Source organism: Tenrec ecaudatus, chromosome 7 (assembly GCF_050624435.1).
Source record: "Tenrec ecaudatus isolate mTenEca1 chromosome 7, mTenEca1.hap1, whole genome shotgun sequence".
In the NCBI taxonomy this organism is placed as follows: Eukaryota; Metazoa; Chordata; class Mammalia; order Afrosoricida; family Tenrecidae; genus Tenrec; species Tenrec ecaudatus.
This window is the reverse complement of record NC_134536.1, coordinates 110,701,598-110,716,516: the sequence shown is the minus strand read 5'-3', so window position 1 is coordinate 110,716,516 and position 14,919 is coordinate 110,701,598. Positions and strand designations below refer to the sequence as shown.

At 43.8% G+C, this 14,919-nt stretch overlaps 1 protein-coding gene and 1 pseudogene across 1 annotated transcript; one reads left to right on the top strand and one right to left on the bottom strand.

Annotated features, from left to right (window-relative positions):
• Nucleotides 1-5,179: 5,179 nt before the first annotated feature.
• On the bottom strand, nucleotides 5,180-6,047 carry LOC142452456 (TIMELESS-interacting protein-like). Its single transcript, XM_075553762.1, has one exon. It carries the CDS (start codon nucleotides 6,041-6,043, stop codon nucleotides 5,180-5,182), a length of 864 nt encoding a protein of 287 aa, XP_075409877.1. The 5' UTR covers nucleotides 6,044-6,047.
• Nucleotides 6,048-12,145: 6,098 nt separating this feature from the next.
• Nucleotides 12,146-12,775, top strand: LOC142452455 (WASH complex subunit 3-like; annotated as a pseudogene).
• The last annotated feature ends 2,144 nt before the right edge of the window (nucleotides 12,776-14,919 follow it).

Sequence of the window (14,919 nt, the reverse complement as noted above, 5' to 3'; positions counted from 1 at the left end):
CAGCAGCTGCCACCGTAGAACAGGTCAGATGACCAAACTTCCATAAATTCAGCCAGTAGAAGACATGATCCCAATAGGATTGCATAGTTCATTAAACATAGAACAGCAGGAAACATGAGTTTCATGCTCCCATGGATTTCTCTTGGCTCCCAATTCCAATGGGAAGGATGGAGGGGAGACCTCAGAGAGATGGTGTGCACAGAGTGGTTTGTGACAGCAAAAAAGCTCCCAGCACAGAAAACCTCCAACCAGTCTTTTCAAGAGGATACTGTAAACATGCCCATCCTCCCCTCCGGAGAGACATTATAATCTTCATTATCCTTTGCAGGGACTAAATCTGCCCTCTGACTCAGAGGGATCACGTTGGAGTATGAACCACAAGATCAGCAGTTCCAATCCCTGAGCCATTCTGAGGGAGAATGTAGGACATGTCCTTACACCTAATTGCTTCTGCCCCCGTGAAAATACACAGTCTCAGAAACCTGAAGATGGCTCTGTCTTACAGGGTCCCTGTGAGTCAGCACTGGCGCATGCCAGCGAGTTTGGTTTAGGGTTACTGTCTCCAAGGAGGGGAGATTAGATTTATTGACCCTGAGTGAAAGCAAATCTGCCCTCTACTTGGGAGGCAACTTTCCAAATACCCTGAACAACACGCTATATGTAGAAATGCCAGCCTTATCTCCCAAACCAACCATCTTTAATAGGAGTTGTTTTGATGACTCCAAAAAAATAAAGACGTGAGAAAGAGAAAGCCCCTCAACACGATGATTTGGCACAAGGGCCACCACGATGAGCTCGAAGCGGATGGGCTCTGTGGCAGTGAGGCTGGCACATTCCATTGTACACATTGTGTACACATTGTATGCAAAGCCCACTGAAGTAGGAACCAACTCAGCAGCAACCACCAGCACCATCAATGATGAATATGGATTTCAGACAGATCTAAATGGAGAAAAAAAAAACATTGATCTGCGTTTGTTTTCTTTTCAAGCTGACTCACCATGACTCAACATGGCAAAGAGTAACTGCCCAGAAGGTTGTCCACACTGTAATGCTGACAGAAGCAGATCACTACCGGGCCTTTCTCCCAAGGAGCAGCTGGTTTGAACCATCCACTTTTGGTGAGCAGCTGAGCACTTAACTGTTGCCCAACCAGGTTGCTTGTTAAGTAAATAACTGTATTAAACCCTAAGCATTAGCATTTCTGGGCTTTGAGTAGGTTCTAAGTTTAACCTCTTGAACGGCCAGACTTTTCCTAGGAATTTTCTCATATATTCTCACCAGCAATATGAAAGAGTTCCAATGTCTTCACATCCTAGCTCGTAGGGATTGTGTCCTCCAAGATGTGTGTTGGAATCCTGACCCTTTGACTGTGGGTGTAGTCACATGTGGGAATGGGACTTTTTTTATGTTGCTGAATCCATAGCAGCATAGGGCATGGCCTGACACCTAATCATTTCTGAGTTATAGACAGAGCACAGAGAAACAAGCAAGGAGTCTGGGGTGGGGTGAAGGAGAGATGCAATGTGACAGACACCAGGAACTGATGGGCCTGGGGCTACAGAAGCTCCCAGAGAAAAGAACTTTCCTGAGAGCCAACCAGCAGAGCTTTGCCCTAGAACTAGTGCACTGAATTTAGACTTCCTGCCTCCTGAACTGTCAGAAAATAAATGTCAGTTTATTAAACCGCCCACTTGTGATGTTTCTGGTAACAGGCCCACGGGGAAACGAAGACTGAATGTCTCATATGGTTTTTGTCCCTGAATTTCTCAATTACTGCTTTTGGGGGGATTTTTTTTTATTATGTATTTAGCTGACTTTTAAAAGTATATCATTTTCATTCCTTTTTTCTGTTTTCCCATTTCTGTGCATGTTTTAGTTATTCTCCTAATAGTTGCCTTGGGAATTACAATTAGCACCTTAAACATTTAAAAGTCAATTTAGACACCAGAATTGTAACTTGTTAACTTCTATAATAAACCCTATAATTGTAGGAGAGGAAGGAAGGAAGGAAGGAAGGAAGGAAGGAAGGAAGGAAGGAAGGAAGGAAGGAAGGAAGGAAAGAGACATTTTTGTTAAACTAGGGGAAAAAAATTGAAAACCTTTTTTTCATATATCAGCTTAATTTTAACTGTACATACCCAGGGTTCTCCACAGAAACAGAGCAGATAGATAGATCATTTTAAGGAATTGGCTAACATGGCTGTGGGAGCTGGCAAGTCGAAAATCCTAGACCAGAATAACTGGAAAATCCAGCAGGATATTTATGTTACAGTCCTGAGGCAGAATGCTGCTCCACTTCTAGAAGGACAGCAATCAGATTAGATTCTGAACTCACTGTTGTTGAGTGGATCCCCACTCCCTGTGACCCTGGAGTAGAGGAAACAGCCCCTGAGACTGTGTATCTTTATGGGACTAAAAAGCCTCACCTCCCAACAGCCGCGGGATCAATAGCCCCCTGGGGGTGTGGCAGGGAAAGTTGGGCAGAAATGAAGAGCTAATAACGATGAGACAAAAGTGAAGAAAATGTTCTAAAACTGATTGTGATGACTGTATACTTCTTCTTGATGTGATTGAACTATTGGATTATGTCATGTGTGAATTATATGTCAATAAACTTGATATATGCAATCTCATCTCCCTTGGAGCAGCTGGTGGTTTCAAACTGTTGACCTAGTGGTTAACAGCCCAATTCATAGCCCCCTACACCACCAGTACTCCTTACATGAAAAAAAAAAAAACTTACTGCCATCTAGTTAATTCTAATTTCGAATGACCCATAGGATGGGGGACTTCTCTACAGAAAGTGTAGAACTTTCCCCGTGAGCTTCTGAGACTAGGACTCTTTACTCAAGTAGAAAGCCTCATCTTTCTCACTCTGAGTGGCTGGTGGTTTCAAACTGCTTACTTTGCAGTTAGCAGCCCAACTAGCAACCCATTATACCGCCAGCGCTCCCTACTTATTTTCTTAGGGACACTTGATGCAATCCACACTAAATCCTATGCAAACAGTACTGTGTATCTCATCCTGTGTATCTCATCTGTATATCTCATCCTGTGTATCTCATGCTTTTCATGTATTCTTATTTTCATATGTGATATCTATACAGTGCTGCTGAGGAATATTGAAACTACCGTGGACTGACGAAAGAACAAACAAATCTTTCTTGGAAGAAGTGCAGCCAGAGAGCTTCCTAGAAGCAAGGTGACAAGACTTCATCTCACATACTTTGGACCTGCTATTAGGAGAGACCAGACCCTTGAGGAGGACATCAGGCTTGGTGCAGTCAAGGGGCCTCTGAATAAGGAAGGCACGCAACGCGATGGACTGGCACAGTGGCTGCAGAATGGGCTCAAACACGGCACAGAGCCTGGTGGTGTTCCTTGTTGTAAGTGGGGTCACTATGAGTTGGAACAGATGACGTGACCAAATCAACAGCAACATCCCTACATATTGTGTGTCCAGTAGTGGAAATCTATAATTAGGCTGTATCCTTTCACCTTTTCCATCACATGGAGACAGAAAAGAGGAATTCCACACCAAAAAGTACACAAGCTATTAGGAATGTATTCACCTATGTGTTTGCCTATACCAAGGCTATTTATTTCTTCATGTGCCTTTGAGCTACTGACTACTGCCTTTCCTTTCATCCTGAAAGACTCCAAAAATTGTTTTTATCATTCATATTTACATATTTGCATATTCTGTTACTGTCATGTTTTCTATTAGTTGATTTTTTTCTACCTAAGAGTCACCGACCAACATGTTTTAGTTTTGTTCTGAGGAAGGAGAAAGCCAAAAGAATGTCTCTTTCTTTCTTCTCTTTTTTCCTTCTTAATCTCCCAACCTTGAAGGCATCGAGTATTATGAGTTCCAAACACTTGTGTTACGCCAAAATGTTCTGCTTGGCTCTCTCATACTGTGCATTAGGGGAGGTTTTCCATATTATTGACATCCGACTGCTTTTCCCACAAGATAACCCATCATCTCAAATAACTGAGGGGAAAAAAAAAACCTAATTTATCTTAAGTAAAGGCTCTGGAAATTTGATATTGAGAATAGGTATACACTTTTATCAAAAGTGTATTGTGCTACCATTGTGCTAAGCACTGTACATATTGTCATTTAGTTTGATTCTCAAAACTGCTTTAGGAGTCAAGTCCTATTATTTTGCAAGTGAGCAAGGGAAGGTTTGAGAATGCTAGTCAATCTTCCCCATATACCACAGGTACTAACAGGCAGAATCCAATCTATCCACCCCACACCGGAGCTTCTCAAGGCTCTGCCCCATGCTTTCATAACCAACCCCTCCTTGCCCAGCCTTCCTCTTTGTTCTTGTGCGGTGCCATCAAGTCGGCTCTGACTCACAGGGACCCCGGCCCCACAGAACGAGATTCTGCTCCATCCATACAACTGTTCCGGAGCCCATTGATGCAGCCACTGTGTCCGTCCAGCTCATTGAGGGCCTTCTTCTTTTCGGCCCCCCTCCCATTTTACCAAACCTGATGTCCTTGTCCAGGCACTGGTCTCTCCTGAAAAAGTGTCCAAAGTAGGTAACAAAGTCTTGCAATCCTTTGCTTTAAGGAGCACTCTGGCCCCACTTGTTGCAACACTGATCAGTCTGTCCTTTAGTAGTCTATGATACTTACAATATTCTTCGCCAGCACCACAGTTCCCACGCATCCATTCTTCAGCAATCTCCCTGATCCAATGTCTAATTTTCTCACATGCATTGATGCATTGCAGAATACCATGGCTTGAGTCAGACGCACCTTAATCCTCAAAGCAACATCCTTGTTCTTTAATACTCTCAAGAGGTCTTGTGCAGCATAGTTACCTAATGCAACATGTCTTTTGTTTTGTTTTTTGTTGTTTTTTTTACGTTAGCAGCAGAAACTTTATTAACAACTATCACTTTTTAAGTCTCAAGGAGCTATGTAAAAAGTAAACACTAAAGAGAATAAATAAGACTTAACCAGTTCGTAAGAAAGTGACACATGACCAAAATAAATACCAGGTTTTAAACAGAAACCTGAAACCAAAATTTACCCAGGTGCCCTTCACTCAAAGGAGATCAATAGTACGCAGCAACCCCAGACCTGGATGACAAGAAACTGAGAGGTTTCACTTCTAATCTGAAGTCTATCCAACTCTGGCAAACACTTCGGGGTGCAGCATTTAAAGCCGTTGTTCCCGCTGCATTTTCTCGCACTGTAATTCATCCTCAGCATTTGTAGTACTGGCAGCACCATTATGTGGGTTTTCTGTCATGTCTTCATTCAGTCCACTTGGCCCCTCTGTTTGATCTTCGTCTGCGTTAACCTCCGCAGAAGGGGCCTCCGGAGTGTCCATGAGCAAGTAATCGCCTAGGGACTGGCTGTTGCTCAGTAGCTTTGCCTGTCTTCTCTCCAAGGCCAGCTGTTTATTCCTCTCGATTCTTTGTCGCTCCTCTTCCGTTAGGCTTCTACTGGGCTCCGGAGCAGCCCTCTCACTTTCAGATAGGTTCGTCATAAAAGGATCTAAGTCGGTGGCAGGCACATCATGGTCGCTACCGTCCCCTCCTTCATCTTTATTGCTAATAAAATCTTCATGTACAATAGGGAGATCAAGTCGGATTCGTTTTAAACAGGTCTGAACTTCCTTTTTATTCCCCAGGTATTCGACTCTGTCAACAAAATCTTCAAATTTCAGTTTAGGGAAGAGCCTATGTGCCCAGTGCTCCATGTGTCTGATTAGCTTCTTCAAGTCTTCAGCCTCGTGACCTTTACCTTTGAATTTTGTCTTATCGAACACACGCCGTAAGGTTGGAAGCCCTCGTTCTGAAATTAACCTCTGGGCATCCAGCTTGGGGATGTTCCTCTTCACTATCCTCTTTGGAGGCACAGGGACAGGTGTTCTTCCCTCTAGCTCTTCATCGAGGGGTTCAGCAACTTCCCCATCTTCTCCCTCGGGAGAGGGTGGAGGTGGGAAAGGAGGAAACGTTTCATCTTCCACATGCTCATAATCTGGTAGCTCCATCAGGCCATTCTCCTGGGGTTCCATCACCTTTACCGCGTCTTCAAGTACAGTAAAAGAGCCGCAGGCGTTTGAGATTGGGAAAACGGTTGACCGTGGGTCTAAAGTCACTTTCCCTCTCCGCGTAGGTTTAGCCCCACCCTTGATAAGCCCTGTGGGCAGAGCGCAGCTCGAACCTTCGCGCTGTCGGGGACCTGCAGGCACCACTGCTGCATGCAGCGGTTTACCTTGCTGAGGTGAAACACTGGCCGTGTGCGCAGATGGATTCTCCAGGAACTGACTTCTCTGTATCTTACTTCTCGACCAGGGCTGCGTGCTACCTTATTTCGGGCATGTTTACTCCTCCACGGAAGGCACAATGGTTACGGTGGTGGCGCCCCAGTGAAGCACTCGGCTGCTAAAGAAGCCTGGCAGCGCCTGCCGCCCACTCAGAGACCCCGCGACGGACGGGCCCGCCGACGCGCTCCCTCAAAGACACGGCCTAGAAAACTTTCGGGGTGGGGGTGTCACTGTACTGTCACGTGGGATCGCTCCAAGGCCCGACTGGGCCCACCAAGCCCACGGGAGCGCACGGAACAAAGAGACGTCCAGTGCGAACCGCAATCCACGCCCCCCAAGCCCACGATGTGCAAACTCTCCACGGGAAGTCCCACGGAGCGACGCCCGCGTCCTGCTCCGCTACCGGCGCCTCCCATCCGTTCCCGCCTCGATCCCACACGTGGCTCCGTCTTCTCCTCATTCATGCCAGTCTGTCACTACTTCTCATGGCCCTGGGGGGCCCAGAGAGTGCCCGCGCCCTCCCCGGCCGCCTCTGCCCCCACGGGCACAGGCCGGCCGGCTCTCGTACCTGCAGGGCGCGCACAGGCCCTCACCACCGCCCGCAGCTCTCCGCTGGCTGACGCGCGCTCCCTGAGGCACCCCGCGAGCAGCCACGGCGCCGCGCGGCGGGGGCGGGGCAAGCCCTCCTCTCGCGATATCTGCGCTCCCGCCGCTGCAACATGTCTTTTGATCTTTCACTGGTGCTTCCCTGAGCACTGATTGTGGATCCAGCAAGATGAAATCTTTGACAACTTCAACCTTTGCTCCATTGATCGTTGTAATCCATACTGAAGGCTAACCAATCCTTGGTTTTCATCAGCAAGGACTTCCAATCCTCCTTACTTTCCGCAAGCAAGGTTTCGTCATCTGCAAACGACAGGTTGCTGAGTCGTCTTCTCCCAATCCTGATGCCACACTCTTCTTCATATAGCCCAGCTTCTGTGACGCTCGGCTCAGCATACAGACTGAACAAGTACCGTGAGAGGACACAACAACCCTGACACACACCTTCCCTGATTTTAAACGACGCAGCATGCCCTTGTTCTGTTTGCACAACTGCCTCGTGATGGAGGTACAAGTTTCTCATGAGCACAATGAATTGTGCTGGGATTCTCATTCTTCTCAAGGTGATCCACACAGTCAGATGACTTTGCATAGTCAATGGAACACAAGTAAACATCTCTCTGGTATTCTCTGCTTCGAGCCAAGATCCATCTGACATTAGCAATGATATCCCTTGTTCCACATCCTATTCAGAATCCAGTCTAAACTTCTAGCAAGTCCCTGTCAATGTAGTCACTGTTGGGTGATCTTAAGCAAAATTTTGCTGTGTGCCGCATCCATGATATGGTTCTTTAGTTTGAGCGTTCTTTGGGGTTACCTTTCTTTGGAATGGGCAGAAATATGCATCTATTCAAGTCAGATGGCCAAGAAGCTGTCTTCCAAATTTCCTGACCTAGACAAGTAAGTGATTCTAGTGTTTCTTCAACTTTCTGAAGCATTTCGATGAGTATTCCCTAAGTTCCAGAGACCTCATTTTTGACTAATGCTTTCAGTGTGGTTGAACTTCTTCCTTCAGCACCATTAGTTCTTGCTGATATGCTACCTCCTGAAATGGCGGGATGTTGACTACTTCTTTTGGGGTCTTTTTTAGTTTTCATGATAAATGGGAATCCATCTCGCTTCATCTTCTCTGACCAGAAAGACGTTTATGTGTTTCTTTCCTTACTAATTTTTACAGAAATATAAAAATGTGTGCTTTTGAACATGAATTTTTATTTCTGTTAGCCAGAAACAGACTCTTCTGCAATATAGAAAGCAAATAAATTGGTAAGAGAAAATTTTAAATTATTAGATAGCCACAAAACTTTGAACAACCAAATAATGTCTAACTTTCATTAGTAACAGAAAACTTTCAGAAATTCACATAAAGTGCAACTCTATCTTCTAAGTTTGAATTGATAGTAAATAAATATAAATAAGCAGATGCCAGAGTGGGTAAAATTATATTTCTTTTTTGTTAAGCTAAAATAATATTGATATATACTAAACAAAATATATATTTTTTATTATCTTTTAAATAAAACCATCATAAAATGGAAAATGAAACATAAAATCAATTCATAGAAAAATATAACTAGTATAAATAAATATTCATTCCCCAAAATAGTTATTCACACAATATATTGAAAAGTACATTATCCTAAATAGATGAACTTTATTTACCTATATATAATTTACATACATTTATAAGTTTTTTTAAGTCAGAAATAAGATTTCCCACTCAAAAAGCAACACACCTATGTTTCATTTTTTAAATAGAAAAATAAAGAGAGAAGGTCCAATAACAAAAAGTCCCTTTTGTTGTTAGCCTGACCAGCTGAGCTTTCAGTGGAAAAAACATAAAATGACACTCTATTGAGTAAACACTGTGACATCAGAAAAGAAAATATTCAAATACTTGTGCAGAAGATTCAAGCAAAATAAAGTAAAATTGGTTTGAAATTTGTGCCCAGCTGTCTGAAAAACCTTGGTTCACAGATGCTGGAAGAGGACACACTGTCTGTCTCTATCTCATTATCTTCAACAATTAGTCAGACAGTAGGTGTGCCTATGTAAGGTGTGGGTGAGTGGGCAGCATCAGGGCACGTAGAAGAATGAGCTCGATAGGGGTGCTGTGAGTCAGAACTCGCACACACTGGCAGTGAATTTCCAAATAAGAACTTAGATACTGACCTCCCTAAGTGAATGGTTCATCTCTGGGAGACGCCGCTGGCAGGCGTCACTTACATAACCTGTGGTTTCCAGAGCCAACGAGAAAGGTCAAGAAATGCCTTCCTCTCACCATTGAGCCCAAGCTTTAGGTTTATTCCAACCAGAGTTCAGAATGGAGTCATACAGTCTTCCTCTCCTTTAACATGGACACTGCCGATGGAATGCCTCTGAAAGCTGTTTGCAACAGGAGCCCAGGCCTGCCAGATGTCTAAATAATCAATAACCACCCAGCCATAGTGCAAGGATATTTCTTCATTGAATTAGCCAGGTTCCTGATACATTGCCTATGCACTGATTTTCTACAAGTGTCATGCAGACTCACAGTAGAGGCTAATAGATGTTTTTAATCACCAGTCTATTTCAACTCTTAAATTAGTGTTCAAGTTAGTAGCATCATTTTCTCTAGCTTTGGGTCTTTCTGCCATTTTGCCTCATATGTTCTTCTCTACACATGCAGCCCTGGTGGCAGAGTAGGTTGTACATTGGGCTTCTCACCACAAGGTCAGCAGTTCAAAACTATTAGCCACTCTTGGGAGAGAGGAATTTCTACTTCCATGAAAAGTTATAGTTTCAGAAACCCACAGGGGTAGTTTTACTGTGTCCTATTGGGTCACTGTAAGTTGACATCAACCTGGTGGCAGTGAGTTTGGAGTTGGTTTTGGTCTCCTCTGTACACGAGAGAGCCCCAATGGCGTTATTATGGAAGCACCGGCTCCTAACCTCAAGGCCAGTTCCAAAGGGGAGAGATAAGGCTGCCTATTGCTACAAAGATTTACAGTCTCAGAAATTCAGAGTTGGAATCAACTTGATGGCAGTGTGCTTCTGGTTTGACGTCTCTCTTAACCAAGCACCTGAATATATATTTCTTAATTTTTCTCATATATCCCTTCAGTCCATGGGAGCATGTGCATAATCTCCCTACCTATGCATTGAGGATAAAGGCTAATTAAGTTCTATGCATTGAGGATAGATTAATAAATTCTAAGTGCCCTCAATAAATGTGACCTTTAAAAATTTTTTTAAATAGATAAATGTGACCTGTAGGTTAGCAGCCGAGTGCTTTAGCCATTGTGCCACCAGGGCTCCTCATTTATTAGCCTGGGCCAAGTTAATTGCATCGAGTCCACAAAATAGAACATGTTGTTCATGGTAACTACATGCTAATACCTTTGAAAACAACCATAATTATATAGTGGCTTTGCATCTCCCTCAAATTGTGTAATTAGCTGTTGTTACATGTTTAAAGTTGTGCTTAAGCAATGAGTGAGCTAAGCGTCAAGGCAGAGTTCTGAAAAAGGTCATGCATAAAACGACAGCTTCCCATCCTGCTTCCCAACAGCCTCGCTCCTTTATTAACGCGCTCTGCCCCTGCACACAGCACTGCCAGGTAGGAGGGAGTGCGGCAGCTGCTGCCGCCGCAGCCTTGACATTTAAGGCAAGCACGCACGGCATCAAGCCGTTTCCTGCCATAGAACAGCATGTACTCGTGGAAGACAGTATCAATGGCTGCCCAGTAAACACACAGCTATATAAAGTCCAGTAAACACACAGGTGTAATGCTCTGAGTCTTACATCTAACTAGGTCTTAAAAATCACACCTCAGGCTGAATACTTCTGAGAAATGACTGTCCTTTTAAAGAAGTTTGAAGTTACATGGCCTTCGGGATTCTGTCTCATAAAGCCAAGAAGGAAGATGTTTTTGCTTGAGGTCCTGATTTGGCTTTGAAATTCATATTTCACAGAATATTCTGCTTTGGGTTATGTTTCTAACAATGAACATCATTGGTGTTTTTTTTTTTTATTAACATTTATCCAATGCTGATGGCCTCTTTATTTTCCACTCTCTCCCCAAACTCCTTTCTCCACCTCTCCTGGTCTGATGAGAAAATGTGTAAATTTCTTAGAAAACTGGGGTCCCAAAACACTATTTGGTAGAAGAGTGGACCAGTAAAAATCTCATGTGGGTTTAAGGAACACGAAGCCCGGTCTCTTTACAAAACCAGGAGGGGCAGTGGAGGGAATGTCAGGGTACAAAGCAGAGTGACAGGACACAGGCCAAAAAAGTGGAATAAAATGCAGACTGACTCCACGGTTATCGCCGGCCCATTTCTCTCTGTTTCTTCAACTGATAAGCCGGAGTCCAGAGAGGCCTCAAGTTTTCCTTCTAACTGCTTGATTTGACCGAAGTCTCTGAGTGGTACAGATCATAACTCGAACCCGGTCGCTCACGAGAAGGTTGGAGACTGGGGGCAGCATGCAGAGGCACCTCGAAACAAAGGCCTGGCCATCTGCCTGAAAATGCTCACAGGCTCCTCGGGCGTCAGAATCTGTTTAAGGACAGTGGGTGACTTGCTCTCTGGCGTTGCTCCAGGCGTGGGGTCATTCCGATGAGCCCTTCAGTCAGTCTGCACCCAGAGGCAGAGCGTCTTCTCTTCCTCTTGCCTGGACCATGGCGAAGGGCACCTCAGCTCTCTCTCTGCCTGCGCCCCATTACCCGCCTATCAAAACTCTGAGCCCATTGGCTTGAGGAGCCCTGAGCCCCATGAATGAATGGGCCTTTTTCTGTTTCTGTATGACTTTCTCGATGATTCATTTTCAGCTTGCCTCTGGGAATAATTTCTGAAATCCTATAAACTATGGCTTCATAAAATCAAAATCGCTTTTCAGGGGAAGTTTTAATTTTAACAGTGGAGAGGTGGGTCATTACATCTCAGGCTTCCCTGAAGCAGGTAGAGAGAAGAAATCGTGTCTACGGTTTCTTGCATCTCCTTGTTTGCCTCTAAGAAGCAGCCTTTGGTAATTTATCATCGTAACTCTAAATGTCCACTTACATTTCACTGTAAACTATCTGGAACATAAATATTATGTGATATATATATATAGATATATAGATATATATGAGAGATAAAGAATCAAAGAAATGAAGAGAGACAGTGGAGCCTGCTGAGACCATCTGTCTCTGTGGTTCAAATTTCAGGATTTAATTAACGATCTGAGTTGAGGTGAGGGAGCACTGGGCCCCCAGCCGATGCGGAGATGGATGAGAACGGGCTTACTGTCACGGGGTCAGGATAGACCTGGTCAGGGCGCCAGCTATTCGACAGAAAAGAACCACCCTGTGCTGCACACAGTCCAGTTCCTCAACCACTGCGCTACAGCTCACGAGAAGATTTGGTGTGAAAAGTCACGTGATTTGTTGCATACACAGGGTAGTGTTTGGGAAACTGTCAGACCTTTCTCTTCATACCCAACAAATTGAAACAACTCTCGATATTTTAGGTGCAACGTTGTCATCTGTTCCAGGACTAGATGATGTCACAGTTGAAGTATCGCCCATAAGTGTCACAAATGGACCACAATCAGAAGCCACTAGAGAGCTATCGCAGCAGAATAGTGTATAAGACTCTGGACCACAGGAAAGTGAAGTAACAGCAGGCAATATCTGAACTGTAACCAAGGATCCAAGATATGCCAGATATCTCAAAACGGTTCCAGTGGGTATTCCGGTGATGGCAATAAGAAATACGATGGTATCTGAAGGACTAGACCCAGATCTCTTTTGAGTGACCAGATGCTCCAGTGCCTGACTGGGAAGGTGAAAACCATGCCGAAGAAGGTTTGGAGAGTGACTCTTCTTTCAGTGACTGTGATAGTCCGGGTAGATGAGAGCAACAAATCCAGAGACACTCAGAGGTGTAAGAGAGAACTTTACATCAAAGAGCAATTGCACATTAAGGAAACATCCCAGCCCTGTCCAGATCAAGTCCATAAGTCCAATATTAGCCCATGTGTCCGATACCAATCTACAATTTCCTCCTCAGACTCGCCCAACACATGCAATGACGCCAAATGCAGGGAACCACAGGCCAGTGGGTGGAAAGTCTTGTGGATCCAGTGGCGGTGAAAGCATCTCCGTGCTGGTGTGGGTCTCCACGTGGCTCCTCCAGCTCCAGGGCTCTGGTTCCATCAGGGGCCTCCATGTGGGTTGTCAGCGGAAGACAAGCAGAGTGTCTGTGTCTGCCCTCCAGTGAGCTATTTACCTCCTTTGAACCTGCAAATGAGGTTATTCAGCTGTGACCTGATTAACAGGCTAGATTCCACCCCTTCACAAGTTGACAGGAATCTACCACAGTGGCTAAGTTTAATTTTGATACGAATTTGGTATACACATGTAGGTATACATTGACAGTGTATAAGAGATAGAAACTAAAGCTCTCTGTTGAAAACATTAAATGACTCCATAACCCCACCACCACCAAGCTTCCTCTATGTGAAAAAATTAAAACATTTATAACCTGGCAGTATGTCTCCTTAACCCAAATAAAAGAGCCACAACTGAAATATAAAACAACCTAAATAAAGTACAAATACTAATAAAATTGAAAAATCTGATTAGAAATTCTCCAAGAACATAAAGACCACCAATTACAAAGAGACACATCATCCCATTTTCAAGGAGAAATAACATTTGAGCCTCTACATCATTCCTGCTCAACTTCTAAGGAAAAGGATGTCATAGGCAAAAACTTTTACCTTGCTGCATCTCTTTTTAACATTCAATAGCTTAAGGGAAGTATTACTTGGTACATTCCACACAGTTTGATACCCACTGCCAGCAAGTTGACTCCAACTTATAGACAATTTGATACCCACTAGCATCAAGTTGATCTCAATTCATCATGAACCTATAGGACAGCATAGAATTGCCTCATAGGGCTTCCTGTGCTGTAACTGTCTATAGAGTTATAACTTTCTTCCACAGAGCAGCTTTATTTTTTCCAAAGTTTTATTGGCATGTAATCAATATAAAATTAAATTAAATAGTTCAATGACATCAAGAAGTTATCCATTGATCAACACAATCAGTTTTAGAACATTTTCTCCATTTCCCCTCAACTTCCCCTGCCATATGCTCAAGGAACCATGAATCCAGCTACTGTCTCTATTGATTTATCTATCCTGCATTTCATATGCAGCAAACCATTAAGCAAATAAATTAATGAACAAACAAAACTAACAAGAATAACAAAGTAAAGGATATAAAAACCTCAGTTGACCTCACAGAAGAGTTGCAAGGAAGGGATGAGTCAACCAGGGCGTTATAGCACTACTGAAGCACACAATATTCCCCTGGTGCCTTGAGGCTTACACACACACACGAGCATCATGACCCCAGTCCTGCCTTTCACTGCAGTGTAGGCCAGAGCATGTGCACAGGTACAGATAAGAGCTCATGACACATGGGATCTAGGAACAGGAATGAGATCAGCAATAGCAGGAGAGTAGGGGGAAGAAGGTGAGGTGGGGGAATGTAGGAGGAAACCAATCACAATGATCAACACATAACCACACACACACTCTCCCCCAAGGGGATGAACAACAAAAAACATAGGGGAAGGGAACAGCGGTCAGTGTAAGATATGAAAAGAATAATAATTTATCAAGGGGTCACAAGGGTGGAGGGGAGGAAGAGGGAGGGGAAAAAGAAGAGCTGATACAAAGGGCTCAAATAGAAAGTAAATGTTTAGAAAATAATGATAGCAAAGTATGTACGAATATGGTTGATATATTTGATGTATGGATTGTTATAAGAGCTGTAAGAGCCCCAATAAAACTATATTTTACTTTTTTAAAAGCCTAAGTTGAAAAGAAAGCAGAAAATATTAAAAAACTAGAATATATTTAAGTGGATCATAAGGGAGAGCAAATGATAGGATGCTAACCTTTCATCTAACTGCATCTGTGATCCACCTGGCAGTGCATGCTCTGTGCTCTGCAGGCTATGCGTAGGCTTGGTCCGTGGTCAGGGG

Bases quoted from the DNA above. Each gene is read 5' to 3' on its own strand.
- LOC142452456 (XM_075553762.1), bottom strand. From the start codon at position 6,043: ATGGAACCCCAGGAGAATGGCCTGATGGAGCTACCAGATTATGAGCAT.